Source organism: Aptenodytes patagonicus, chromosome 24 (assembly GCF_965638725.1).
Source record: "Aptenodytes patagonicus chromosome 24, bAptPat1.pri.cur, whole genome shotgun sequence".
Lineage (NCBI taxonomy): Eukaryota > Metazoa > Chordata > Aves > Sphenisciformes > Spheniscidae > Aptenodytes > Aptenodytes patagonicus.
Genome location: NC_134972.1, coordinates 2,115,843 through 2,142,385, shown reverse-complemented (window position 1 = coordinate 2,142,385; position 26,543 = coordinate 2,115,843). Strand labels below are relative to the sequence as shown.

General features: G+C 49.8%; 2 protein-coding genes across 2 annotated transcripts in view; one reads left to right on the top strand and one right to left on the bottom strand.

The window, feature by feature from the left end:
• The first annotated feature begins 1,459 nt into the window (after nt 1-1,459).
• Nucleotides 1,460-10,411, top strand: R3HCC1 (R3H domain and coiled-coil containing 1). Its single transcript, XM_076358756.1, has 8 exons — nt 1,460-1,504; nt 2,451-2,580; nt 3,742-3,879; nt 4,147-5,386; nt 5,672-5,844; nt 7,133-7,203; nt 8,017-8,112; nt 10,199-10,411. Exons 2-8 carry the CDS (start codon nt 2,486-2,488, stop codon nt 10,345-10,347), a joined length of 1,962 nt encoding a protein of 653 aa, XP_076214871.1. The 5' UTR covers nt 1,460-1,504; nt 2,451-2,485; the 3' UTR covers nt 10,348-10,411.
• LOXL2 (lysyl oxidase like 2) overlaps nt 8,833-26,543 on the bottom strand; it is a 45,837-nt gene continuing 28,126 nt past the window's right edge. Inside the window, exons 6-13 of the mRNA XM_076358755.1 lie at nt 23,329-23,480; nt 22,437-22,604; nt 19,356-19,521; nt 18,881-19,124; nt 15,710-15,825; nt 15,026-15,162; nt 14,112-14,223; nt 8,833-12,609 (exon numbers count right to left, since the gene is read on the bottom strand). Of these exons, the coding sequence (XP_076214870.1) occupies nt 12,530-12,609; nt 14,112-14,223; nt 15,026-15,162; nt 15,710-15,825; nt 18,881-19,124; nt 19,356-19,521; nt 22,437-22,604; nt 23,329-23,480 (1,175 nt within the window). The 3' untranslated portion in view covers nt 8,833-12,529. The remainder of the gene's footprint in view (nt 12,610-14,111; nt 14,224-15,025; nt 15,163-15,709; nt 15,826-18,880; nt 19,125-19,355; nt 19,522-22,436; nt 22,605-23,328; nt 23,481-26,543) is intronic.

Sequence of the window (26,543 nt, the reverse complement as noted above, 5' to 3'; positions counted from 1 at the left end):
CTTCTCATCAGGCAGAGGCCAGGGTTGGTCTCCAAGGAAAGCAGCTCCAGACAGGGGTGAAGACTGGATGAGGGTCTCTGGATGCTTGGAGGACCCTGGTAGAAGCTCTTGTGAAATCACAGGCCTTGCTTTCTCAATCTATATGGTAATTTCAAGCAATCAGTCAGCTAAGGGGGGAGAGGCAGGAGAGATTAACCCTGCCGAGGAGGATTTTGTGAGGGCAAGGCCAGAATCTTTCCCTGCACCAGCATGGGGATGGCTCTGATGTACCAGCTGGGCTGCCTCGGACTTGTCTGTGTGGCTCTCGCAGTGCATGGAGCATGTAAAGGAGCCTGGACATAGTCCTTTCTGCTCCTACAAGAGAAATAATGAGGGTCATTAGCTACCTTTGAGCATATCACTAACGAACTGTGTGGTTTGTTTTCATTGACCTTGCTCCCATGCTGAATAGCAGTGATTTCTCAGCTGGGAGCAGCTCAGGGCCGTGTAGTGACCATCTCTGCTCGTGCCAAGGAGCAACAGGAACGCCTGCACTGAGCTGGGGGACAGAATACACGCTGGGGAAGCAGTCAGTCGATGTGATGCTGCCCTTGTTTCTGCTCTGTGCAATGTTTTCAATTCTTGAGACCCTTACTCTTCCAGAAACTGTCACCTGGGGCAAATTGCCCCCCAGGATTAATGCATTAACTCATTAAGGAAGGAATGTGAAACTAGGAGCATAGTTAGAAGTGTTGAGCCCCTGTAAGTGTCATTGGCTTCACCTGGTGCTCCTGAAACAGGCTCAAATCTCCAGTTAGTCGTCCCGAAACCCAGGCTCTCGGCATCAGAGGCTACTTCTGACTGCTTTACCTGCTTTGTGCCACGGCTTCCCTAAGAAAGAAGACAAGATGACTAAAACCTCCGGGACTTTTGGCTGGAGGAGTCTGTGCCATTACAGAGAAGCATTAGTATTTCTTTCTAGCTGTTATAGAAAAAGAGGCTGAATTATAGGAAAATGGAGCTAAGGAAAATGAGCGAGTAGAAGATGTCCCAACTTTCAAGCTCTTCTAGGTGGTATCTGCTCCTGCGAGCTGCCGCCTCCACGGACCAGGGTGAGTCTAGCATCAAGGAAAAGGGGGGTTTTTTGCAGGATTTGGCGTCTCGGGGCCGCGCCGCGGGCGGACGCGCCGTGCCCCCAGGAACCAGACCCGGCCTGTGCCGCCTGCCCGGCCTCTGGGCGAGGGTCCCCGGGGAGCTGCCCCCGTTCCCACCGCCGGCTCCCGGCGCTTCCCTCAACACGCGTGAGCCGCACCCGCCTGACCGCCCGCTGCTCCCCCCCCCCCCCCCCGGCCGCCTCCGCGGGGGCCGGGGCCGCCGCGCCTCCCCACTCGCGTCCGCCTTCCCCCCGCGGGGCGGCCGCTGCCTCCCGGGGGCGGTGCGGGGCGGCGCTGCCCGGCGGGAGGAGCCGCGGCCGGGACCGGGCGCAGGCGCCGCGCCGGGAACTGCCGCTCGCCCGGGCCTGGCGGTGAGGGCCCGGCCGGGGGGGCCGGGGCCGCGCACGGGGGGGGGGGCTGCACCGGGGGGGGCACGGGGAAGGGGGGGGGTAACGGGGCGTGCAGAGCAGCGCGGGGTGCTGGGGGTGCACGGGGAAGGGGGGGTGTAATAGAGTGCAAAAAGCAGCATAGGGTGCTGGGGGTGCACGGGGAAGGGGGTGAGGGCGCGCAGAGCAGCGCGGGGTGCTGGGGGTGCACGGGGATGCGTGCGTGGGGGTGATAAGAGTGTAAAAAGCAGCGCAGGGTGCTGGGGGTGCACGGGGATGGGGGGGCAATAGAGTGCAAAAAGCGGCACGGGGTGCTGGGGGTGCACGGGGAAGGGGGTGAGGGTGCGCAGAGCAGCACGGGGTGCTGGGGGTGCACAGGCTGAGCAGGGGTTTCGAGGGGTGCACGGGGAAGGGAGTGGGGTGCACAGGGCAGCACGGGGTGCTGGGGGTGTAGAGGGAAGGGGGAAACGGTGCAAAAAGTAGTACAGGGTGCTGGGGGTGCACAGGGGAGGGGGTAACAGGGTGCACAGAGCAGTACAGGGTGCTGGGGGCACGCAGGGGAGTCAAGCGGTGCACAGAGCCACACGGGGTGCTGGGGGTGCACAGGGAAGGGGATAACAGGGTGCAAAAAGCAGTACAGGGTGCTGAGGGTGCACGGGGAAGGGGGATAACAGGGTGCTAGGGCTGCACAGGGGAGTCGAGGGGTGCACAGGGAAAGGGACGGGGTGCAGCAGAGTGCACAGAGCAGCACATGGCACTGAGGGTGCCCAGGCTGCCCAGGGGCCTTGGATGCACAGGGCAGGGGGGTCAGGGCTGCAGCTGGGCGCAGGCAGCTGCGCAGAGGGTTGGGTCAGGTTTGCAGGGGTGCTAGGCACCCACAGGGGCAGGGGAGCTTGCAGCCGGCTCTCCATGTGGCTCTGTCCCTCCGCAGGCCTCCTGTCCGCTGCCACCCTGGCGCTGCGCTGCATGGATGGTGTTTTCCTCTCGCCCAACGAGGATGAGTTCGTGGGCAGGATCACGGAGGAGCTGGAGCACTTCATGCTGCAGGGGCAGCACCACAGGTAGGTGCCCTGCCGCGGCGGCGAGCAGCCCCCGCTGGCGTACACAGTCCCTGGGTGATGGCACGTGCCACTCCTGGAGCAATGGCACGCTGCGACTCTTGCCTCCGTTTTGCATCGGTTCTCTGGGGTGAAAACGCCGTCTGGGTTTGAGCGGCAGCGTTTGGAGCCTGGCTGCGAGGTCTGGCTGGCTGCAGAGCTCTGGCCTGGCCTGGAGCATCCCTGCGGGCCAAGGAGCGGCGTGGGGTTTCTGCCATGCGCGCTTCTCCATTCATACACCTTCAAGCAGAGTTGTTTTGGACGCTGGTGGCTTTTGCACCAGCCCCAGTCTAGCCTAGCTCTCTAGTCAGCCTGACGAGTTATAATGAATGGTTTCATAATCAAACTGTTTCACTTCCCCTCTCTGCTGAGGGCTTCCTGCGTGCCGGATCCTCCTCCACGGCAGCGAACTCCGTCGCCTTGGATTGCTGCGTTGTTTTTCTTTGGCCAGGCTGGGTTTAACTGGACCTAGTCCCCGATCCAGTGACCTTTGAAGCCCTTGAGATGGCCAAAAAGAGGGTGTCAGACAGGAGCAGGGGTGTGATTGCTTAGTTCAGCTTCCTGCCAGCTTGTAATGACCGTAAATATTTGTGTCATTGGTTTTTGTTGTGTTTTTTTTTTTTTAAACGTTTGGCAGAGAAAATACCTGTGCAATTGTAAAATGCTCAGGAATGAAACTGAAACTGTAGAAATGTGTCTAAATGCAAGGAAATTGAATGTGGCGTTTATTCATCCATTCATAATCTTTTAGTTGCTGGTTTCTGGAGCGCGCTCAGGCTGGGAGGAAGGGGACCGGTAGCAGCCTTCTGCTGGTGCTTTCCAGCCGTTCCCAGAGCGGATACAGGCAGGAATGAGGGTGCCAGCCAAAGGCCCCGGGACGGGGCAGTCCCAGCCGCCCCACGCTCCTGGTGCTACGTGCAAAGCGAGCGCGTCGTGTCTCGACATCTAGGATGGAGAAGGGATTTTGGTTCTTTAATACCAGAAAGTCCTGCCTGGCTTTTGGGCTTGGATTTAAACCCTGCACTGGGAATGACCTGGGGAAGAGAGGTTCATAAATTCTTGCTACGTTCCTGTCCTTTTCCTTCCTGCAAGTTGCTGATGCCGCCGACCCCTCTCTCTTTTCAGAGTGCTCCTGTTCCCCCCTCTGTCCAGTCGCCTCAGGTACCTGATCCATCGGACCGTGGACAATGTGGATTTGTTGAGCAGCTTTTCTGTGGGAGAAGGATGGAGGAGGAGGACGGTCATCTGTCACTCGGCCGTCAGGTACGGTGCAGTAGATGTAACAGTGCTTCTCTTTCTATGGCCGTGGGGTTTTTGTTCAAGGTTACGAGCGTGAAGTTTGTGTGGTGCTTCTCTGCGGAGAGGAGGGCGTCTATGATCAATAGCATATCCCAGTCATTAAGGAAGCAGAGGCTCTTCTTTGACTTCTGTGCGGATCTGATGCCTGCCCTCCTCTCTTTCTTTTGCAAATGTCATGTTACTGGGGTTCCTCTGCTCCCTGCTCATGTCCTGCCGTTCTCTTGGTCCCAGGCTGCCCAGTGAGACTAGCGACCAAAAACCCAGCAGCAACCCACCGAGACCACAGCGACCTCCGCAGCCGTGGGGCCGTGGGGCCCGAGGCGGCAGGCTGCGGCACAGCGGGGAGGTACACGGTGACAACTCTCGAGCCTGCGTGGGGTCTGGCAGGATAAAAAGGCCGCCCAGGAAGAAGCCAGATAAAGCCCTGTACGTCCCCAAGGCGATGCGCAAGAAGGCAGAATGGGGGGAGCAGGAGAGCCCGGTGGTGGCCGGCACCGAGTCAGGTGGGGATATGGCACAAGAAGAAGAGATCTGCCCTAAAGCTTCAGTCGGGGACGCCCAGGAGGAGCTGGGTAAGTCTGAAGGCAGCCCAGGTGGTGTCTCCTTGGCCCTTGGCAAGCAACAGGAGCCTGGCGAAGAGTGTGTTTCAGGAAAAAGTAATGATGACACAAACGATGAACGTCCTCCGTGCTGTACGGATGTCCCGTCGTTAGAGAATAGTAATGATTTCTCTGGGCAGGAAAGTCAGGATAAAGACTGTTCAGATTCCCTTTCTTCTGTACACAATAAAAACCCAATTGAAGCAGAAGAGCAAGATCAGAGCTGCGACAACACTATTATACCAGAAGGTAGCAAAATCCTGTGCCAGCTGCAAGCTGAAGACCAAAACAGCCAGGATGCCGGTGTAGCGGAGTGCGGCAAAAACTCCTCCCTATCGGGAAGTCGCAGCAGTAACTGCTGTACAGACCCAGCTGCAGCAGAGTCGAGTGCAACGTCGCTGGTGCTGGAAAACCAAGATAAGAGCTGCGCTGCCGCCAAGAGCCTGGAGAGCGGTGGAAACGTGTCACCGCCTGAAGAACAGGGCAAGGACTTTGTGAATGCCGGCACAGGGGAGGGAGGCAAGAGTTTCTCCGAACTGGAAAGCCAAGATCAAGAGTGCCCCAGCGTTCCCCAGGTGGGGCGTAACCAGAACCCCCCAGAAGCCCAAAATGAGCCTCTGGCCACGCCTGAACCGGTCCATGGTGCTGACCCATCAGCTCCTGCGGAGCAGAACGAGCGCTGGGTGGATGCTCCTGTGCAGAACCGCAGTGGGAAGGTGCCCGTGGCCGAAGAGGAGGACAAGGAGCGTTCGGGCTTGGCCGAGGCACTGTGGCGTGAGCTGCACTTGTCTGCAGGCGATAAAGAGGAGAGCGCGGCCATCCGCGGGCAGAGCAGCCTCGAGGACGACTGTACCGCGGAGCTCTTTGCAGAGGTAGTGTTTTGCCATGGGTATTGCCCCGGGGAGCGACTTTGGGGAAAAGAGGGTGGCTCAGGAGCCAGCCTGAGGGGAAGGCATTAGTCCGTGGGAGGAGAGTCCCTGTGCCAGGGCTGCCCCAGGCGGCTGCTGAACCTGTTGGCAGGAGTGTGGCCACAGAAGTGGTTTGCAGGGACCGAGGTGTGGCTCTGGAGGATCGCTCTTCAAAGTGAAACCTTGTCTGAATCAGACCTTGTCTGATTTTTTTTTTTCATTATTATATTTTTTTTTTAATATCCTCAGATTGTGGGTTATTTAACGGTGAAGGACGTAAGCATTGAGAAGATCAGCTTTGATTATTCCAGTTACGGAGATGCACAGCTCAGCGAGGGGGATTTTGGCCACGTAACCGAAATCTATGACTTCTCCCCGTCGCTGAAAACGGAGCACCTGTTGGAAGTGTTCTCGGATTTCCAGTGAGTACCCCTCTGGGAGCCTGAGCACGTCAGGGGCGCGAAGGGAGCAGTATTCAGACTGGAATGCGCAACAGAATCTGATGAATTTTGAATTTTAGTTTTGCCTTCGTGCCCTTACGTCTTACACTCTTTCTGTGCCTTAAAGGACACTTTCCTGCAGTTTATGCACGATTTAAAACACGACCGGTTCTTCAGGACTGTCGTACACACAGTTACCTACATGCAGGCTTACTCCTACTGCTCTGGCTTCAGTGAGTCTAGGTGCTTGCTACGAGCTGCTTTGTTACTGCATCCTGGTGCTTGAGTGAAATGACGTGCTTACCGAAGTCTTTGCAAGAAAAGGGGCTCAATCCGGCTGTTGGAGATACAATTTAATACGTAAATACGGGGAACAGAGCCTTGCGCCTGAGGGAGTGACGTTGGGTTGGTAGCAGGACCAGAACGAAGTTCAGCCCTGCGTTAGTGGTAAACGGTGCTCGGTGCAGCTCTGAGTTACTCTGTCGCTGCTGCCAGAGTGTGCAGACACGGTGTCTGTAGGCGCCTCGCCCCGTTTTCCTCCCGCCATCCTCCTCCTCTCTTGATATACCTGGCGGATTAGATGTGAATGCTTCATCTCTACCGATCCCTTAAATTAAAAAACATGATTTACCTTTTAAATAAGCTACTGTCTATTGTGTGTGTCTTCCTCCGATGTGTTTTTTCCCCACTTGCTGTGAGAGTGAAACTGAGCTGAAAATTGACGGATCTGGTCTGAGCGGTTGATTGTATTTGTGTTTCCTGTGCTGCAGGAAAATCTTTTGAACTCCCTGCTCCCAAACTCGCATCTCCCACCGACGCTGTATTAGATTTTCACATCGGTCTCTTCACCCTAAGCTTTGTAAACCACTTTTATAAATCGCTTGCTTTTTACTGTAGATGTCCGAGCGATCGGGTGGTGTCCGTAAAGCGCTACATAAATGACAAACAGTATTTTTGTGTTACAAGACAGTCCCTGAAATTGAGGTTGATTTTGGCCAAGGGTTTCTTTAGAGGAAAAGGAGAGTTCTTGGGGGCAGCTGATGGGGTAATTGTACATTGTGGCCTCGAAAGGGGCACGTCTAATGTTCTTCTGTCCCTTCCTTCTCTTTCCCCCCGTGTAAAATGGGTACGATGCTTTGAAAAGCACCAGCTGTCTACGTAAGCGTACTAAGTACTCTTGATAACCCGAGGTGGCTGATGGGTTTTATTGTGTGGTGGGGTGTTTTTCTTTCTTATTAATGAATATTATTCTACTGTCTTTTCATTTTAGTGAGAGTGGTTTCAAAATCCAGTGGGTCGATGATACGCACGCCCTGGGAATCTTCTCCAGCCTGTCTACAGGTAGCGTGACTCGATTCGCGGCTGCGACCGAGGGACCCGCTGGGGTTCCTCTGCTCTCGCACAGTGACCCCGTACTGACGCGGTGGTTTGCAGTGTGCGTCTGTCGAGTCTTGCGCTCGGGCTAAGCTGTTGCCAAAGGTAGTTACGGTTCATCACGTCTTTCTTCCTCCGCTTCAAACTTGAAAGGCTTTTCAGGCTTGAGAAGCTGGAATTACTGTGTGTTGTGTGGAAACTCCGCTGTGCAAGAACAGCAGGTTTTTAATTGGCTTGGATAATAACCAGGGCACCTTTTGTATACGGAGCGACTCGCGCTGCGTTTCTAGAAATTAATCTGTTTTGCCACTTCAGTTTTTCTTCTCTTGTAACTAGACAAAATTCCTGCAAGCGTACAATAACCTCCCGGGGACCTTACGTGTGCGATGGCACGCGGGTCAGACACCAAGCCTCCTGGCAAACTGACCTTCTCGGGGACAAACGCCCCAAGCTCAGGTCAGAGCCATCCCAAGAGAAGTTTCCATCCAGCAGTGTATGTAGTCCAAAAGCTTATGCTTTTTTCTTGGGATTTAGTCTAGTGACGACAGAGTCGTCTTTTAAAACGCGTTTATATTTTCTTGAGGCTCTTCCTGCGTGAGGAATGTGTGATGTAAGCCTGAGGCGACCAGAAGGAGTTTAGCTGTTCTAGTACAAGTCTGGAGATAACGCATCGGCTGCTGAAGCTCAAATTACTCAGTGTTATTATACCACGTGCAGATTTTTATTATTAAAGCTACTAAAATTCAGTCTGCTAATTTCAGCAATCTTTGTTCTTTGAAGCATCTCAAGCCCTGGGGCGACGTTATCCTTCTTTAAAGATCCGACCACTGATCCATGCAACAAAGCAGTCTAAGATCAAGGCACTTCAACGACCAAGTAAGATCATCTTTTTTTAAATTATCATTAGTAGTATTTCCTGGTTTACCAGTCTCCTGTATCCCGAGTGGTCACGATGACAAGTTAATGGGGAAATATATGTTAAGGACTGGTATTTCTTTCTTGTTTTTGTTTTGTTTTGTTTTTATAGCTTTATTGGCATTGCAGGACAGTGAGCTGTTGTGTAGAGTCTTCAGTAAAAGCCTGCAGATGCATTTTTTTTTTTACAGTATTTTCAGCCAACCCGTATCATAGTTATGTTAAAACCTACTGCCTCAGTAATGCTGGTTTCTGCCTGTTTGCAGCAGGCGTGAGTGGCTGGCAAAGGTGAATGTGGTGACAAAAACAGTTCTGCAGCACAAGACCGCGTTCTGTACTGCTTACAGGAAAGACAACCGCAGCTGGTACCTGTGCTTCAGTTTTCACTCACTCCTCCTCCCCTCTAGATGAGGACTGAATAAAAAAGCATCACATCCTTTTTGTTTACCCTCCAGCTAGGTGGTCTGCTGAAATTCAGGCTTAGTCTTTCTTGTGTTATGTGCGTCGCTTGTGTAAAGGTTGAGGGGAACAGCTGCGTTGTTCGGCAGCCTGGTGTAGCTGTAGCAGTGACTGCAGGGAGACACAGCATGGCACAGCCATCAGCCCGCCCAGTGAGCTCCCCTGCCCCACTGCTCTGCGCGCTTGAAGATAATAGATGAGACAAAACCGATAGCAGTTACGTTTTGTGGTTGGCATAATTTTTATTCAGTATCGGGTGAAGGAAAAAAATTGTTAAGCTTAGCCATTAACAGTGTTTTATTTACTTTATTGCCTTTTAAAATCATACTGTAATCAGTTATACTTGCCACAGTAAAGAAATGCCATGAGTCTTGTAGCAGTAGAGACTTTGCTGAACGTACAACTATACTGTTATTGCTACAGTACACTGCGGTTGAAACACACTTCAGTATTAATGCTTTAAAGGGACACTGTCACAGTTAGAAGTTCCTGAGTTTTTAAGACTGCTAGATGTAAATGAAATGTCAAAGAACTGGATTTGTTTTGCACTCTCCCCTTCACCTGTTTTCATTCACGCTTCCCGATTCTTGTTGCTGCAGCCTATCGGCATGCTTCTGAATCAGGTTATAAACTCCTTCTGGGGAACGTTATATATAAACTCTGTTTGTGTTCAGTTTAAGTAGCAGGTTTTTTTTCCAAATACAAATTTGGATCTTAAGTAGCTGACAGTGTCTCTTCTTTTTTTTTTTTTCTTTTTTTTTTTTTTGTGAGCTTTGTTAAGAAAGAGTGGCAGTTTTGTTTTCCAAGCTGCGGATGCTTTGAGTCTGCCCCTTTTTCTTTAAGCTGCTGATGGGCTGCCTTTAATAAAACTTCTGAAAAAGCAAGCAAAGCCCCCATTGCTAACTGGATAATAAATTTGCAAACAGTTGCTGATAAATGATTAGGTAATTGCCAAATCCAGACTACTGTGGACTTGGTAAAGTTCTGGTGTATTCATTTCTTGTAAGGTGAAACTGTAGCAAGCCAGGCGTCTGCCAGAAAATGGAGGTTACTGGCCAAAGGGCTTTCCCAAAGCATCTGATATATTTAGCTATTTAAAAAAAAAAAAAAAATGCCGGTTTTTTCCTTGCTGCTTTCTGAGGATTAAGACCTCTGGTTGCGATTAGTCTAAATTGAGATCAAACTTTCCTGTGCACGGATAAATTGGTTGGACTGTGCGCCTTCATTTTGTTCTCAGAGATGTGACTTGCTGAATTTTGCCAGGAAGGGTTAAGGAAGCTGTTCCTGAAAGCGAATGGGGAACAATTCTCTCTACCACTGCAGAAGAGGCCTGGAGCTTAATCATAGCCAAATCGCTCTTGAACCGTCATTGAAAAGTCTTAAGTGCAAAGCTGGAGGCACATCTTCCTAAAAGAAAAGGCAGTTTACTGGATAGGGATAGAATCATTTGCTCATGCTCCTGGGCTAATTCTGTAAAGGAACTAAGAAAATAGAAATCAGCCCTTCTGTCTGCCAGTCCTACGGCTTAGCCACAAGACTGTTCCTGAACAAGCACTAACTTAATGATTTTTCACCCATTTTTACCTAGAGCTCCTTCACCTTGCAAAAGAAAGACCCCAGACTGACACTGCAGTGGCGAAGAGGCTGGTGACCCGGGCTTTGGGTTTGAAGCACAAGCAGCAGGGCATCTCGGGCACCGAAGCGCTCCTGCCGGAAAGCTTGGACCAGGAGGAATAGACCATCTCGGCTAGAAAAGATGTATAGATGAGCATGGCTGTGATATTAAACTGCATGCAGAACAGTGAGTTGCCACGGGGATGTTCTCTTATGGATTAGCACCGTCTTTTCTTTCTAAAGTTGGGAAGGGAACAAGTTTACTATTCATAAGATCTTGAGCTCAAGAGCCAAGCCCTGCGAGGGTCGCTGTCAGCTCTTCATTATGGAGAGCATCTTGCCCTACTCTGTTTCAAAGCGTCTGTTACTCGCTGGGGCGCTTGCAGAAAGTAAGGCTGCTTTCAGAAAAGCCTGCTCTATAATTGAAGAAAAAAAAAAAGCATTAGAGTAAGGGAACTGTATCTTGTTGGCCAAAATTCAGCTGTAAGCAGGAGCAGAGAGCATCTGCAGAAGTCAAAAAAAATCTGTTTAATGTTTACTTTGTTGTAATGTTACTGTTAAAATATCCCACAAAACTGACAAGCATTGAATGCGAGTGAGTTTCAGGGTTTTTCCTTATTTACATAGTGTTTAAAGAGCCTGACTTGCTTTGTTGCACTGTTAGCAAGGGAAGTTGTCATACACTGACTAGGAAAACCAGAAGGTGCCAGTTCTGATTTGCCCAGACCCTGGTGTTGAGATGCTGCAAGGCACCTTGTGGCCTCAGCAATCGAACATCCAACACATCTCAGACTCTGCTTTTGCTACGTGGTCCGGCATCTTGAGAACAAAAGAGAGTTTTCCAACGTACAGTAGGCTAAAAACCTTTGCTAGATGCCACCATCTGGGCCACTGGATAAATGACAGAAATCCTCTGACAGGCGCTAATTAGCAAAAGGCTTCTGCATTCTTTAAGCCTCACAACATCCCTGTGAGGTAGGTTACGGAGAGCACAAGTTAGATGCAGCCAGTTTCAGCCCCCCTGTGGACTGAAACGGTCAGCTGTAAGTATTCAGTTAACTTTAGCTGCTTGTAGAAGTCTTCCGTACAAACACAGAGGGAGAAAACACTTCAGTACCAGGAATTGTGAACAAGGCCCTAAACTTTCATGGAGTAGAAATACACAAATGGCATATAAAACATTTTTCTGGGTAAAACATTTTTATTCAAGTAGCTGTGTCTGCAAATCTGTAGCAATGTGCGTCCTCAAACAAACAGAGGAACACACTTAGCACCATTATGAATTTACCAAGTGTAAAAATCCTTCTGAAGACAACTTACACAGGTGGGTCTGTGACAGCACAGGTCCAGATCCCTGATGATGAAAGCCGTGACGTTACCTCTGTAAGGTACAGTGATGATACAATGCCTTAACTAAATTCATCCTTTAAAGAAAAGACAGAGCGAACATCCAGCTTAGAAGGTAATATTTAGATGTACGTAGAATCTATTGGGTGACTAGCTTACTGTGTAATGGAAATTCACAGGCCGGCGGACTCATCATCAGGAGATCTGCAAAGTCTTCTAGATGTCGCAAGGGAGGTGTAGCTTCATGGAGCCCTGATGCACTTGTAGAAGACAGTTCTGCATTAGCTGCTCCGCTTAAGAGATTGTGTTGGGAGTTGATTGTTGAATACAAGAGTTTCACTGCAGTATTAAATTATGCTTTACACTGTTCTGCTCAGAAAAAGCCGCTCCTCTTTTTTTTTTTTTTTTTCCTTTCCTGTATTTCTTTGCTAAAATGGAGTAATGACATGGCGGTACTGAGGGTTAGCTGTGTTCAAGAAGCAGCGTCACAAATGGAGGCATTTGCATCAATGGTGCGTTCAAGCTTGAGTCAAAGAGCTTAAAGATACCAAGATTAATGCCTTAAAGAAAATGAATGGTAAAGCCATACTTAGGTTGTTGGTACCCAAACAAAGGCAAACTGTGCCTGCTGCAGCCTGGACCTACGTCTGCGAGTAAAGATGGCGCTGCAAAGTGGAGGGAGAAATCTCTGGAGAAGGTTGGAATGGTGAAGATAAGGAGCCAAGTAGAGTTTAAAAGCCTACTCCTAACTACCTCCGTAGTAGGGACTGGAGTTACAGGAGACGCAGGGTGGTCTGAGCACCTAAACTGGGAAGGAAGGCATCTTTAGAAAATAATTTACCTTGCTAATTTAGAGTTTGATTGTTTGCTTGATTTTCTTTTTTGTGCAGTGGTTAGGGAAGTCGCCGAAGCAGGAAACCTCGCTTCTTTAAATAGTGGGGTGGGAGGCGATGCTGTTCTATCGGGTGGACACCTTGTTATTTGTGAGTCCGCTGAAGTGCTCAAACTTCTGTTCCGTTTCCTCACTGAAAGAGCCACCTGGGGAGTTCACAGAAAGAACACGCAGGGCTGAGCAGGAGGTAGCAGAGGCAGCTTGCAACACAAGGCAGAGAACACACCGGGTTTTTGTGTAATCTGCAAAAGACACTGTGAAAATGAAGGGCTCAAAGCGAGTACTAGAAGAGCAAAGATTTTCCTGGGCTAATTAATTGAGGCATTAATTAAATCTTACCATAACTGGAACAGCCAAGAGTCCCCAGGAGTACTGGACCTAGTCTTTTATGTATTTGGAAGACCAGACTACAAACTACCCTCCATTTCACTGCTAACTGTTGTTGCTTAAAAAAATTAGGTGATGACTCTTCTTAAGTAGGACCATGCCCTTACTTTTTGCTAGTTGAGAGGCAATGAAAGCCAAATACATGTATTTTTAAATAGAAATAGTTTCAAGCTCAGCTGGAGAGCCCATCCAACACTTAAGTGCCTGTTCATCCAAACGAAGTGGGTTTGGCTTTGCTGAACTAGGTCGCAATCTGAAGCGAGACAAGCATTTTCTTAAGAAAACCCCAACAAATTAATGAGAAAAATCAGTGGTTACATGGATTTTTTTTTTCAGGATAAACACTCCTTGAAGAACTTCAGCCAGCTCTGGAAATTGTCTTCACCACTGGTTTTATTTGGAGGTTGGCAGGCAGTTGCCGTTAATTTATTTTCTGTGATAAAAACAGTTTATCTTACAAAGCCCCCAACTTAATTCCATTTTAAAATGGTCTTGACAGTTGACCGTTAATGGAAATTTAAACTAGTTTGGCTTTGATAGTTCCAAGACCAAAAAAAAGCCCAAGTGATAATGTTTTACATGTATTCAAGAAAATACAGAGTTTTCCCTCACATTCAAGGGACAGCAGAGCATTTTCATTTCTGGCTTGAGCAGAGGGCTCTTCTCCACGGCTCTGCTTCGCACATCACTGTTCTTGTTTGTTTGCTTTTCAAGAAAGGAGAAGCTTTGGGTCCTAAGAGGCCAGTCCCAGGTTGGTAATCGTTTGAGTCTGGGAAGAAGTTGTAGTTGTTTGCCTGGACCTACTCGGGCATTGCACGGGAGCTTGCCTTACGTCCGACAGCCTTGGGAGGGAAAAAGGCTCATTTCCTTGTAGAAGAGATACAGCTGGAACACGTTACCCCCGTTCTACCAAGCCTGAGGGATTTCTTTCGGATCTCGCACAGAGAGCTGTTTTACCAGTGTTGCGCTTGCTGCTCCAGTAACGCGTACAACGCAGCACTAAGGAACCGTCCCACCCCCATCCAGCCATCGTACTCTTTGCAACCTGTAGCGGCTTGACCCTGTAACGGAGACACTTTGGTGTCTGCCCTTTGAACAGTCAAATAGCACCAGTGTAGTTTGGGCTCAGTATCTCGTCTTTCCAAGCACGTACAAAGTGATAAACAGCACAAAAAGCACATAGCAAGAGAAGCAGAGAGCATTCCTAGCAAAGAGCCAGCGATGCAGTCATTGAGCTTTCCCCTGCAGAAGTCACTCTCACCTATGTGGCAGTTGTACATCCAGATGCGCTGCCCATCGTACCGGCTCCTGCATTTCATCACGTTATTTGAATAATCAGATTCAGCAACTTCATAGTTCGGGTTGATGACAACCTAGGGAGTGATGGAGAGACACAGCAGAAAGTTTATTTAAAGGTGGGCTGGACTCAGTCAGACTGAGACAGAATCAGCTTTTTCATTACACCATAATACTTTTTTTTAACAGAAAAAACCTAACTCGTTTTGCAAGGAGACAGAAACTACTTGATTAAAGCCAGCTCAAGATCACACCTTCCCCCATGCACCAAGATTACCCTCAAACACCTTCTCTACATTTCACACGATAGCAGTGCAGACAGAAATAATTCCTCTTCCCTTCGCTCCTCTCCAGTTTAAGTGGCTGTTTTTAGAACCAAAGAATTCCCCCCACTCCACCCACTTGCACAAAACAGACTGTAGGCCCAGTCTTAACTCCTCATGCAAACGCCACAAGAATAGCACTATTTAATCCCCAAGTGAAGCGAGCTCAAAAGCTTAGTACAACAAGACAACAGCGGGATGCTGTGCACGTATATGATGTGACCTGTAATGCAGCGTGTTAACAGCGTTAGCTGCACGTGGATTGTGTAGGGCTGTCAAGTATTCGCTGGACGAGGATTTCTTAAGGCTGTAATCTCTAAGCTGTGGTTATTGGCTCTGGTTTTTCACTTGGGGAAGTATGTGATCTGGTAACACTCTGTTGTCCTGTTAGGTAATTCTTTATCTTTTAGGTATCCTGGGAACATCATCTCTTTGTAATCGGAAGTTTATAGTACCGTAGGAGATGTACAAATAAACCAGTTTCTACATTCTTGACATCCCTAATGGATAAGATAAAAGCAACGGCAGTGTCTCAAACCCTCTTTTTCTGCCGTACCTGGAAGAGGTAATCGCCTGGCGGGACATCAGTAATATCGATCCACTGGCAGTCGATGTCATGACGGTACACGTCCCAGCATCCAACTGTGATTCCTTGTTCACCAAAATTGGCGCATTCATACTGTTTTTGCACATCTAAATGAGAAGAGTTAAAGGCACAAAGTGTTAGATTCACAGCGAGCGGGGCTAGGAATTTCCCCCCCTCGGACACGTCAGAGGAAGGGCTGGTTGTTCTCCAGCTCCCATAGACAGCGATAAGCTCCAGGCACAGTATTTTGGCTGAGATTTAACACAACAGTGTCTTGCTCGGTGCCTTGTATTGAAATACACGTACTGCTTAACTGCACGGGGGGAGCTGCCACCTTCCGTGCCTCATCACCTAGCGGCACGTTTTAGAATTTCTCACTTTACGGGAATCCGAAAATGCACGCTTGGTTTTTCAGAGCAGCTCAGAGTAAGGGCGCAAGGGGCTGAGGTCTGAAAGCCTCAGCATACGGGGCCTCCCGGGGATTCTCTTGGACCTGTAGAGACCGCTCCATACATACATAACCTCAGGACTGGTCTCTGGCTCCTGTCAGGCCACGTTCTAGCCCTGCTCAGGACTTTGACAGCATCTTTGAAGCCAGTCATCTGTATGGGGACAGCAATAAATTCCCGGCCCAAAGGGCTCTGGCAAATATACCTGCTTCGCATTCGGTGTCTTCCAGGCAGAAGCTGGCTTTGTGTCCTTCAGCCACCTTGGTTCCATTGAGGTTCAATAGATCATAGTGGGTAAAAACCTCCATGCTGTGGTAATGCCTGCAGGGCACAGACAGGGAGAATTATCTTTAGGGAAAACAGACACCCCTTTAATTACCAGGTCTAAAGGGCTGCACAGTCTGCCCCAGCAGAGATGGTCCAGTGGCTAGGGCACAACGACTTGGATGCGAGTAGCCCAGACTCGACTCTTTGTGCTGTTGCATCCCTCGGGCCAGGCATTTCACCTCCCAGCCCCACGGCCACGGGGGTAAATACACGACAACACATGAAGTGCTACGGACCAAGCGGTGCTACAGGAGGAAGAGCGAGAGAAACCAGAGCCAGGAAATAGTCCCCTGGGCATAATCCTATGTGGCACCATCACCGATGCCGCCTTCACGCTGGCTCCTGACCCGGATATTTGTTTACCTATCAAGTGCTAAAGCTCTTCCAGGGGAGAGCCTTGCCCCAGCCTTCGTAGGATCACACCACGTTTTATAATGGCAAGGAAGGGGGGGGGGGGGGGGGGGGGGGGAATGAAAGCCATCATCAGCCAGGTCATGATTTCTAGTGGCCCTGTCATTTACCAGAACAAGAAATATTTCACCTGCTCCTTAACAACAGGCTGCAAACAGAGCTGGATGTGCCCAGACCAGCAACCTGGCTATTTCCATTTATTTATTTATTTTTAAGTAGCAGAATGTAAATTTATTGGCAGAAAACTAACAACAGATGGAACCAGCTTCTCTCGGCACTCGCTCCGCTCAGATCTAAACAACCCGACAGCTGGGTTCACACATGATACGTTTCATAATTTTAAACGGGGAACTGTTAGTGTCAACTCAGCCTGAGCTGGGCCGCTACCAGGAATGCTCCAGCGCTGTTGGGCACAGCAACAGTTAAGAAGAGAGAGCACGCAAGCTGTGCTGTAGCCCCCTAACTAGCAAAATGAGACCACAGCAGGGTTTGGGTGATGTTGAGCTCTAACATCGACCTTTTCTATGCCACACTGTTGGTTCAGCAAAAAATTAAGCCTGTGCTTTGGTCTAGTTGAAGTCCACGGGACTTGTAGAGCAGGAAGCAGATGGAAGTACCCGATTAAAACACAGTTGCGTGCTGCACGTGGTCAGGGCTGGGCGCATAGATGCGGTCACGCTGATGCAACACATTGCATTTGATCCCGGCTTTGGAATTGGGAACAAACCCACAGCGTGAGCACATTGCGGGGACGGGAGAGCAACCGCGGGTGCCGAGAGCAGAGTGGGTCCTTAAATCTCTGCGCGTCTCCCCCAACTATGGGAACACTGAGACACACCAGAGCCCGTCTGCATAGCTCGACTGAGGAGTGAGGCAACTGCACAGCCAGGCCCCAATTCAAAAGCCATTCCTTAGGAGTTTTAAGAAAAAAAAAAGTGCAGAAATCCTCTCCTTTCCGGCTGTAAAAATAATCATGGCTTAAAAACTTCCAACCACCATTACTGCAGCATCGCTCTGCACACACATTTACAGATAAAGGAGGACCAAGGAGGGAAGGGAAAGAAATTTTTCCTCTAGAGTGGGTTTCTTACCACCTCCTGCCTTTCCCCCCCCCCCCCCAAAAAAATAAAAAAAGTTGCCACCTGCCAGAAGTTAATCACTTTTCACACCCTGCTAACAGGTCTTTCCCATTTTTATTCTACTTCCACATCAAAAGCCAACTAAACAGAAGCTCCCAGTGATGGAGCGAGGCAGCTAGGAAAGAAGAGGCATTCTGCAGCGGCTGAGCTGTTGACTTTGGGGCTGTCTCATTTGGCTGCCTCTGATAAAAGTTTGAGGTTCTCAAGTCTGACTCAGTTTCTGAAATATGTCTGAATCATTCAAGGAGGTGTTTACATTCTGGTGTTTACAGACTGGAAAAGATTGAAGACGAACCGAGTTCATCCTCCTCCATATAAACAGAATCCAGTTTGAAGCACACAGATGGCTCTCGGCCTCTCCCTGATCCTTTCCCAGTCTCACCTCACTTACGCAGTCTCTCCCGAAGAGCTCCGAGTGCCCTCCTTTTTAACCAGCCTGCGACGTGCTCAGAGCCTTGCGGTACCCGCGTGTTCACCCAGCCCCTTCCCAACAGGGCCAGAAAGGCAGACACTCGCACTGCACTGGGCCAGGTTTCCTCCTCCCCTAAATACACCGTAGCCTATTTACCTTCCGTGCTGCCAAGGCTTTAGCTCTGCTTGCGCCTCCGACCGCAAACGTTACAAACCAACCTGTCTGCGGGGTAAGTGGCCAACGTTTGCCCCACGCCACGACCTGAAGCTTCAGGCCAGCAGCACTGCAGCATCGGGCCACTGATGCAGTGCTACCTACACGTCTCGCCTCGCTCACGCTGCTTACAAAGACTATAAAGGACCGTTAGATTTGAGAATTTACTGCTCTAATGTTTTCACAAAGCGAAAGTCTTAAAACAGCGGCAGGACGAGAGCTGCGCGCTGCGAGTTACTTAGCTCCCTTTTACCCCAAATTAGAGAAGAATCAACCTTGTTACAAGCCCTCATTTCAGAAGCAAAGCATCTGGATGGCTTGGTTCCAGTTCTCTTTCCTCCCCCTGGTTTACTTTGGCTGAAACTGTCAGCTTCCCCCTGAAAAATGATGCGTTTACGGGGGTGAATTTACGGTTTGTCAAAAATAAGCACAAAACAATCTCCCGGCTGTACACAGGTTAAGTGGAGTTGAGATGCATTTAAAAAAAATGCGGAATTACAGGATGTTCTTGAGTCCTTTCCCAGGTGAGGGAAGTAGCTCAGATGGCCACATCTTTCTACACACAGCGGGTGTGCAGGCACACACTGCCTTCTGTCCGTACATACGCGTACTCCCATGTATGTACTGTCCTTGCACATACATCCCGACGACGAGAGCTCTCCATCCGTCTTGTTCACGTACCAGTTCTTAACTGTAATTTCTACTGCAATAAGCTGGTTTCCCTGCTGTCAGAGGATGACGGCTGCCCTAACGCAGGGCAGCCGCGGCTCCAGCGTTTCAGCCCTGTACTCCCGTGGCAAAACAGTCCCCCCTGGGCAGCAGAAGAGGACGGAAGGAGGCACCGAGCGTGCAAAACCGTCCTCGTGGCACTCACCGGTGACAGTCGTGCCAGACCCAGGCGTGGCGGCCGTTCTTGGGGCGGAAGTCGGACTGCCCGTTGTTGTGGATCTGGGAGGAGAAGCGCAGCAGGCGCCGGTACCCAGAAGTGATGGAGGTGTTGACGGCGGAGCTGGCCAGGCAGTTCTCCTCGAGCGCGCACTGCAGCATGAACATTGGGCGGTCCTCCAGGTAGGACGTCTGCTCCACCAGCTCGGCGTTGAGCACCAGGTCAGGGGCAGCTGGCAGGTGGGAAGGGAGGTTTAAAATCAACTGATGGGGCTACTAAAAAACCCCCACAAGCGTCTGCCAGAGATGGAGGCCAGCCCCTTCCTTGCACTGTATTTCTCAGCCCCATCAGCAGCAATTTGCCACTGTTTTGACGTATCCAAGGCATAGCATGGGCCAACCCCATTTCTCCTGCATATCTCAGAGCAAACACGCCAAAATGAAATAAAACCTGAGTTACTCACTCTCTGAGCAGGACACACCAGCACCAAAACGCCCACCTCCTCTGGGACAGGAGACATCGGCTCCATCGTGACGACAGTGGGCCAGGGACATCTCTGTCCCCGAACACTTGACACCGCTCATGACTACACTGTCAGCGCTGACGTCTCCATGCCAGTACCACGTTTCCTAGGCAGAAGGGCAGAAAAAGGCATTTCACATGCTCTTCCTTCAGTGTTTAGAGGACTGCTGGAGGAATATTCATCCCCCTGTAACTTGCATTCCCCCTCCGGGGAAGATCAGTGCAAGAGCCAACGCTATCAAGGAGACAGATGTTGCCAAAGGATGCTGGAGCAGAGCAACTCGGGGAATGAACCCAAGTCCGTTTAAGCAGAAGGCTGGGACTGGGATTAAAACCCAGGCTGGCTGTGTTCCCTGCCCTGAACATCTGACCAGCATTAAGCAAATCTCTCTCCTTGTTTCTGAGGTGGTTTAAACCTCTGCTTGTTTTTAATCCAGCTGTAAACTCACTTTTCCACCCTGCTCTGCCCATCCAGCTGATTAATTCATCCTCGGGCTGTTCTAAGTCATCTAGGCTGTGCCTTTGGGAGAGATGCCCAGCAATTAAACCTCATCTGTCTTGTGACATCCGTGCACTTGGGAGGGCCACAAGTAATGCCAGAGGGCCTGCTTGCACAAGGAAGGGAGGCAGAATTAACAGCCATGCTGGAAATGCCAGTGGAAACAAGGCATTTGAGGAGTACCAGGACTAACGGGGTCTGCACGTCTTGGGTCTGAGGGGGGGATTCATAGATGTTCAAACCCTGCTCACTACTCATCTTCATCACCCAGTTTTACAAAACTTGTGGGAATGACAGAAAATTAACTCACAACATAACACCGCTCACTAAACCCTAATGAAGCTGCAACTGCAAGGCTTGGGAGAAGGGGAGGGAAGAAAGAAGAAGAAAAAAAAAAAAATCAGATCTGTTAGTGTCAAAACGGGGAGTATGTTTCCAGGAAAAGAAAACCCATCTGTACCATTGCTTCCATTGCAACAGGCTGTTTGTTAACCCTGTTAGCAACACTCTCTGCACACACGCACACAGGGCTGCCCTGTTCTACACAGTGTAGCTTTATGCTCATGTAGCTGGTGCAGCCGGTATATGCATAAGGGCCTTTTCTGTTCTAAATACCAGCAGTCTCAGCTAAAGGAAAAAACGTCTTGTTTCTTGCTGGACTCTCAGGGCTATGTCAATAGAGCCAGGCAGTTGGAAAGGCCAGCGTTCAAGGGACTTGGCTATCCTCAGCTCTTGCGCTCTGCTTGGCAGCTACGCAAGCAAATCAGCTGGAGGAACCAGCTTGCACGGGGGGATTGCCGCAACAGTGGCATGGGCAGCTCCAGCCTTCTACCTCCTAGGTATCTGACCCCAGTGTGTCCCTCGGGGACCTGCAGGTCCCCTCTCTGGCCATGGATAACAGTTAAATCGGTTGGAATCTGCCTGCCCGCGAGCCCAGCGTGTCCTCCTGGATCCCGGCTTGGTCACTCCTTAAAGACAAACTCATTGCAGGACTGCGCTCTCCAGGCAGAGTTTTAACTGTCCATTTCTGCCTACAGTCTCTCCTGCTTTCTCAATAGGCAACAACCAGCCCCAAGAATGCTGAGGCTATTGGTCATTTCAGGGCCTTATTGTTCCTCCCTGCACAAAACCAGCAGGCAGTCAGCAGAAACGCTCATTCTTACTGGGTTTATCGCTGCAGCCCAGCGGAACCGGCTGCGTCTGAATGCTGAGCAGGCACGAAAATACAGCAGAGCCGACCGGACCCTGGGCTTGGAGAACGGGGACAGCCTCCGCTCCCTGCAACCACATTTTACTTGCTTGCCCGAGTTTTTGATTTCCAGAAATTGTTTGGGGAAAATAGTTTTCTTTCCAGAACTGATCTAAGGCTGTTTTCTGTGTGCGGGTTTCATCTATATAAACACACATGAAGTTTATTTATTCGGTGGCCATTTGAGCCTAAGTTCCCCCCAAAGCTGCTGGCGATTGTTGATTCTCGGTTGAAATGCCTCAAAGCGGCTGCATTTCCAGAGCACAGCAAGACATCAAGTTCTGGCAGGGGATTACTTTGTCCTAGGGAGAAACCAGTTTATTTTAGGAGCCCAAATCCCCATTTTCCCGGTGTCTGGGAACTGCAGTAAAGGCCCAGAGGTTATAATATTTCCTTTCAAGATCTACCATTAGACCTAGGTCTGCCTGCCCCTCTTTCACCTTGTGATCCTTGTTGAGGGATGTATCAGTACAGAAGAGTATCTTGCACCAGGGTTATTGGCCTACACCAGCTGCTTACATGTGGTGCCATTTATCCTTCTGGGAACTGGGTGGGAAGCTGTTGCCTTCCCTCCTTCCAGCTCTTACAGTTGCTGCTTGCTTTCCTCCAGCCAGCACAGCAGGCTGCCGTTCGCTGTGCCAAAGAGGTTTGCTGGGAAAGAACACTTTATTCCTTTGTGGTTATCCCAAGCTTGTTAGTTGGTAGCTTTTATCCCTTTATTAAGCGCCATTCTTAAGTCGTGTGCAAGCAGGGAGGGTTTAGGGCATTTGTCATTAGAGGAGCAAGAAATGCATACAGCTCCACCACACACTAGTGTACACACTGCACTGAGAAGTAACTACAGGATTGTAGTTAAATCAAATTGTTTTCAAGTGATTTGACACCACCTTAGACTTGGCTTCCACACTTCAGTCAGCCTGAGGAGTTCAACTCCCCACTGACTCAGGGAGGGACAAGAAACTGCATGTAACCACCAGCACAACCAGGGCTAAGGGAGTCAGGCTTCCCAGGAAATCTGAGCCCCGAGCAGCATGAAAACAGCAGCTTTGCCCAGAGCTGCAAGAGCTCTTTCTGCTCTGAATTTCCCCCAATGGTTGTTGTGCAATGAGGTTTAACCTTCAGGGTCTCTCCAGCTAATGCCTTGAACCTGAACGCTGTGGTTTGTGGGTTTGGTTTTTTAATAAGCCTTCCTCCTCCTCCTCCAGTAGCCCCTACCCAACCACACACAGGCCACCACATCTGAAACACACGCACGGGAGGGCACAGGGACTCACCTGGAAAGCATGGCTGGCGAACCCCAGGCCCAGCTGCCGACACACCACCATGGCCTCTACGGTGCTCCAGTTCTCGCTGCAGACGGTGCCCCACTTCAGAGTGCCGTTGCGCTCTGCCAGGACCTCCACCCGGCCCTCGTAAGGGTTGCGGCCGCCGCTGAGACGCAGCTGCAGGGCATAAAAACTCATACGTGAATAAATGTCGTAGCAAACTTTATAGGGAAGATGCAACAGTTGGGCAAGCAATGCTCAGAGTCTTCTCAAGGCTTGTGGTTAAAGTCACTGAGCCCAGAAACCTCAGTTCAGCTGCTAGCAGACCAGTTGATGCGGTTTGGTTCTTCATCTCCCACCCTGGACAGGAAGCAGCCTGGCCAAGCCCAACATCTGAAAGTGCCCTGTACCAGCTGCAAGAGAGTAACACACTCCCTGTGAAAGCTTCCCCCCTCTGGACCTTTGGCAGGACCATTTACCCAGAGGAACCTGTGTCTGCTTCATGTAGTTAGTTGTTAAGCTCCATGTGACAAAGATGCCAGCAGCCACCCGGGTACCGCTGTCACGAGACCCAACCAAGATCCCATCACGACAGGGACATGCACCAGCTTTACAGGGCCAGTGGACTGCACGGGTTGCAGCTGAAGTGGCACTTCACTCATTTATAAGCCCCGTCATACTGGGAGGAGCTCAAAGCTCAGTGGAAAAAGGGAGCATCATCCTTATTTGCCCTCCTGTCTAATACAATGCAGATGTTAAAATCTAAATTGAATAGGCACGGCTTAGGTGAAATGATCCTACCCTGACGCCCTGCACGGCATAGCAAGGGAGGGCAGATGATGCTCCAAGGATGAAAACACCTCACCACGCTCGCTCGCATCCGGATCACTTGGCTCCTCACCTGATTCTGGAAACCCATGGCTGGAACATTGCATCTCACAGCAGCGTCTTCTTCATGGTTACAGCCCTGTGACTCCATGTTGAACTTGCAGTCCGTGACTGATTTTTCAAAGCCCGTACAGTCAATTTCGTTTAGATGAATTGGACCCATGCCTAGGGGAAGAAAAGAAGAAAAAAGAAGAAGAGAGTCCTTACCTTCTGTCCGTGCTACTGCGTGGTGAAGAAATATCCAATAACAGTTTATTAATACATTGCGGACATCACACTAGCCTCTAGCATTCAAAACACGGTAATCCTGAAAAATTCCAGTGATTTCTTGTAAAAATAAAACAAAAATCTGCAAGATTATTATTAATAATTTTACCATTAAATTCTTTCCAGTAGTCTCTGGGACTCAAGCACGCAAGAACCGCAGAAAAAGCCAAGTTTCCATTGTTACATAATTTACAAACTTCAGCTGGAGGAATTTGCAAATTATGACTTTCTGGCTGGGTCTGTATGCCGGAATCTGCTCCCAATCAAGCCCTGACATTTAAATGGGACATAGACACGTTTGCTGGGACAACAAAACATAACACCACAGGGATGTGCGAGAAGTCAGTGAAACAGCTCTGGGGCAGGCGTGTGTTACAGACTCCAACAACACTGATGGAAACGAGAGCGAACATCAATTCGTACGGCAGAGAATGGCCTCAAGCTGTTGGGAGCCAAGTTGAATAATTTGGTTCCTCTCTGGACAAGTGACAGCAGACAATTGTCATTTCCACCAAAGAGACACAGCAAGAGGAGAGACACACATACGAGAAGGCAATAATCCTGCCTGTAAAGCTCTCGGGTCCTGTTTCCAAACTGAGCCCCAAACTGGTTAGAAAGAAGTTTTTTTGGGGGGGATGAATCAGAGGTTCCAGCAGATGATCTTCATCACAAAAGAACAACCAGAGTCTTTCTTGGAGCCCATATAATCCACGAGTAACTGCTGATGGAAACACACCGGGTAGTTTTGACAGGAGATCCCTGCAAGTAGCAGATGGAGAACCTCCGGTCTCCAGCAGTTTCTAGGAAGCTTTCAGAGATGGGAGGCAGAGAATAAAAACCACTTCTGAACTTTGCTGTCAACGTGCTCTCTCCGGACTCGGCATAATCAAAATGCTGGCAGACGCTGTGCTCTGACCTGCAGGTGGCTTGTTTCACCGCAGCCTTTGGCCAGGCACTCCTGTCTGAGCCGCAGGTGCGCCCGTTTCCACCCAGCAGCCAGGAGCAGCACCATGATGGTGGCGATGAAAGGCAAAAGCCACAGGAGATGCTTCCAAGAAAGCAGCATCCACCCACTGATACCCCTTCACCAGCTCTTTCCAGCAGCTGGAAGAGGGTCACCAACACCAGATATAGGAATTGGCGTTCAGTTTGGAGTTCCCCTTCTCAGTATGCATAGCACACAGCGGTAGGCTGCCGGAGGCCAGGCTGACCGATCTGGGTAACGGAGGTAGAAAAGCAACTGTTTTCTTACCATTTCTGACAGTGACTGTTGATTCTTCATTCCTGCAACGCTATTCTCATCATAGCACGAGTGATGAGGGCTCCGCAGAGCCAGAGAGCTGCACCTGTCTCAGACCATTCGAATCAGCAGGGAACAGACCATGGCAATGGCATCCTGGCTGCTGGCTCCGTTTCTTCGTCCGCACCCAGGGACGAGACAGATTTCCCAAAGTTAGACAGTGGCAGAACTGCCAACTGTGCTCTGACCAGCAGCCTCCCGGGCACGCACTGCCTCACCATGAACCCTCTTTTGCTCATTCCTCTGGAAAGGAAAATTTTACCCAACTTCAAGCCTGCTCCTTTTAGTTCAAAGGAAAGGGCTGACTCTGGAAGGCAGGAAAACGTAATTGGTTTATTAACAGTAGGTGGGATCCTTTTGCTTAAAAGCCTCTTCCTACTGCCATCTGGAGCCTTTCTAACACTATGTGGCAGCCAGCACACCTGTGACTCAGAGACCTAACCGTGGGTGACAGTTTAATGACCTGTCTGGTGAACCCCTCACCTCCTCAGACTTCTGCTGAGGCAGAGGGAAAACAGAAAAGAGAAAAAAAAAAATGCTCTCTAGCATATTTCCATGATTGTGTGGTGGAATGAGTCAGGATGTACCCTAGAGCCTTCTTCTGACAATGGCAGCAAGAACAACAAAGGCAGAGGTGTAAATGTATTGGGTTCAATCCCATCCACAGAATTAATTTGGCTCTGGCCACCTTTTGCACCTTAGCACTTCGGCCAGCCCTGTATCCACCCATCACACAAGATCTATATAATGTGGGAGCAGACTCCTAGGCTGAGGCCGCTGGGGAACGTATAAGCTAGCCTTTTTTGCTTCTCTCTCATTAAAATCCTGTTTGTGGTCTACATCTGGAAATGGTGACACTGACCTAGTCGTTTTGCAAGCCAACGAACAGTTTGAGTAGGAGGAACGCCTTGATGCTGACCAGAATGGGAGGGTGATGCACCAAGAATGCAGGATGGATCCAGTCTGACATTCTCCACTGAAAGAGCCCGACAAAGTCATACCAATGAAATGACATGGCGCTGAGCCACGTAACCCTGGCACATTCGCTCTTCTTGGGGAAATTTTTTTATGATACGTGGAGGCAGTAAGCGCTGCTGTCCCGGGCACTGAAACGTAGCCAAACTGCATTGCTATATGTGCTGAAACATGGTGATAAAAATTATATTTCCTCCCATGCCGTTCCCTTTAGCATAAGAAGAGGATTAGGACTGTATATTCAACATATACATTCACCTACTGCTTGTGGTTTTATTCTATGTTCTCCCTCCCAGGGCGCTGCAGTGGACAACACATTTGGGAGACGTGGGCTCAGTATCTTCCTTTCAGACAACTCTTGTGTGAATAAGGGTAAATTGTTTGATCTGGGTCTCAGTTGCCCATCTATAAAAGTGAGAATAAATCATCTTCTCCATACCCTGAACTCCTTGTGGTAGGCACTCATCTCCCACAGGTCACTGTCTTAACTGGGACTTCTAGACACTGCACACTGATTTAACACGTAGCCCATCTTTACGCATTTTACCCTGTGAAATTACATCTCCAACACAGCAAGGATGAGACCGGACCTTCAAATTAGTCTTTGAACACACAAATTCACCGAGATGCAGCTGTAACAAAGCAAAGCGTAAGCATGCACACGGACACAGAGTTTAACAGCTGTG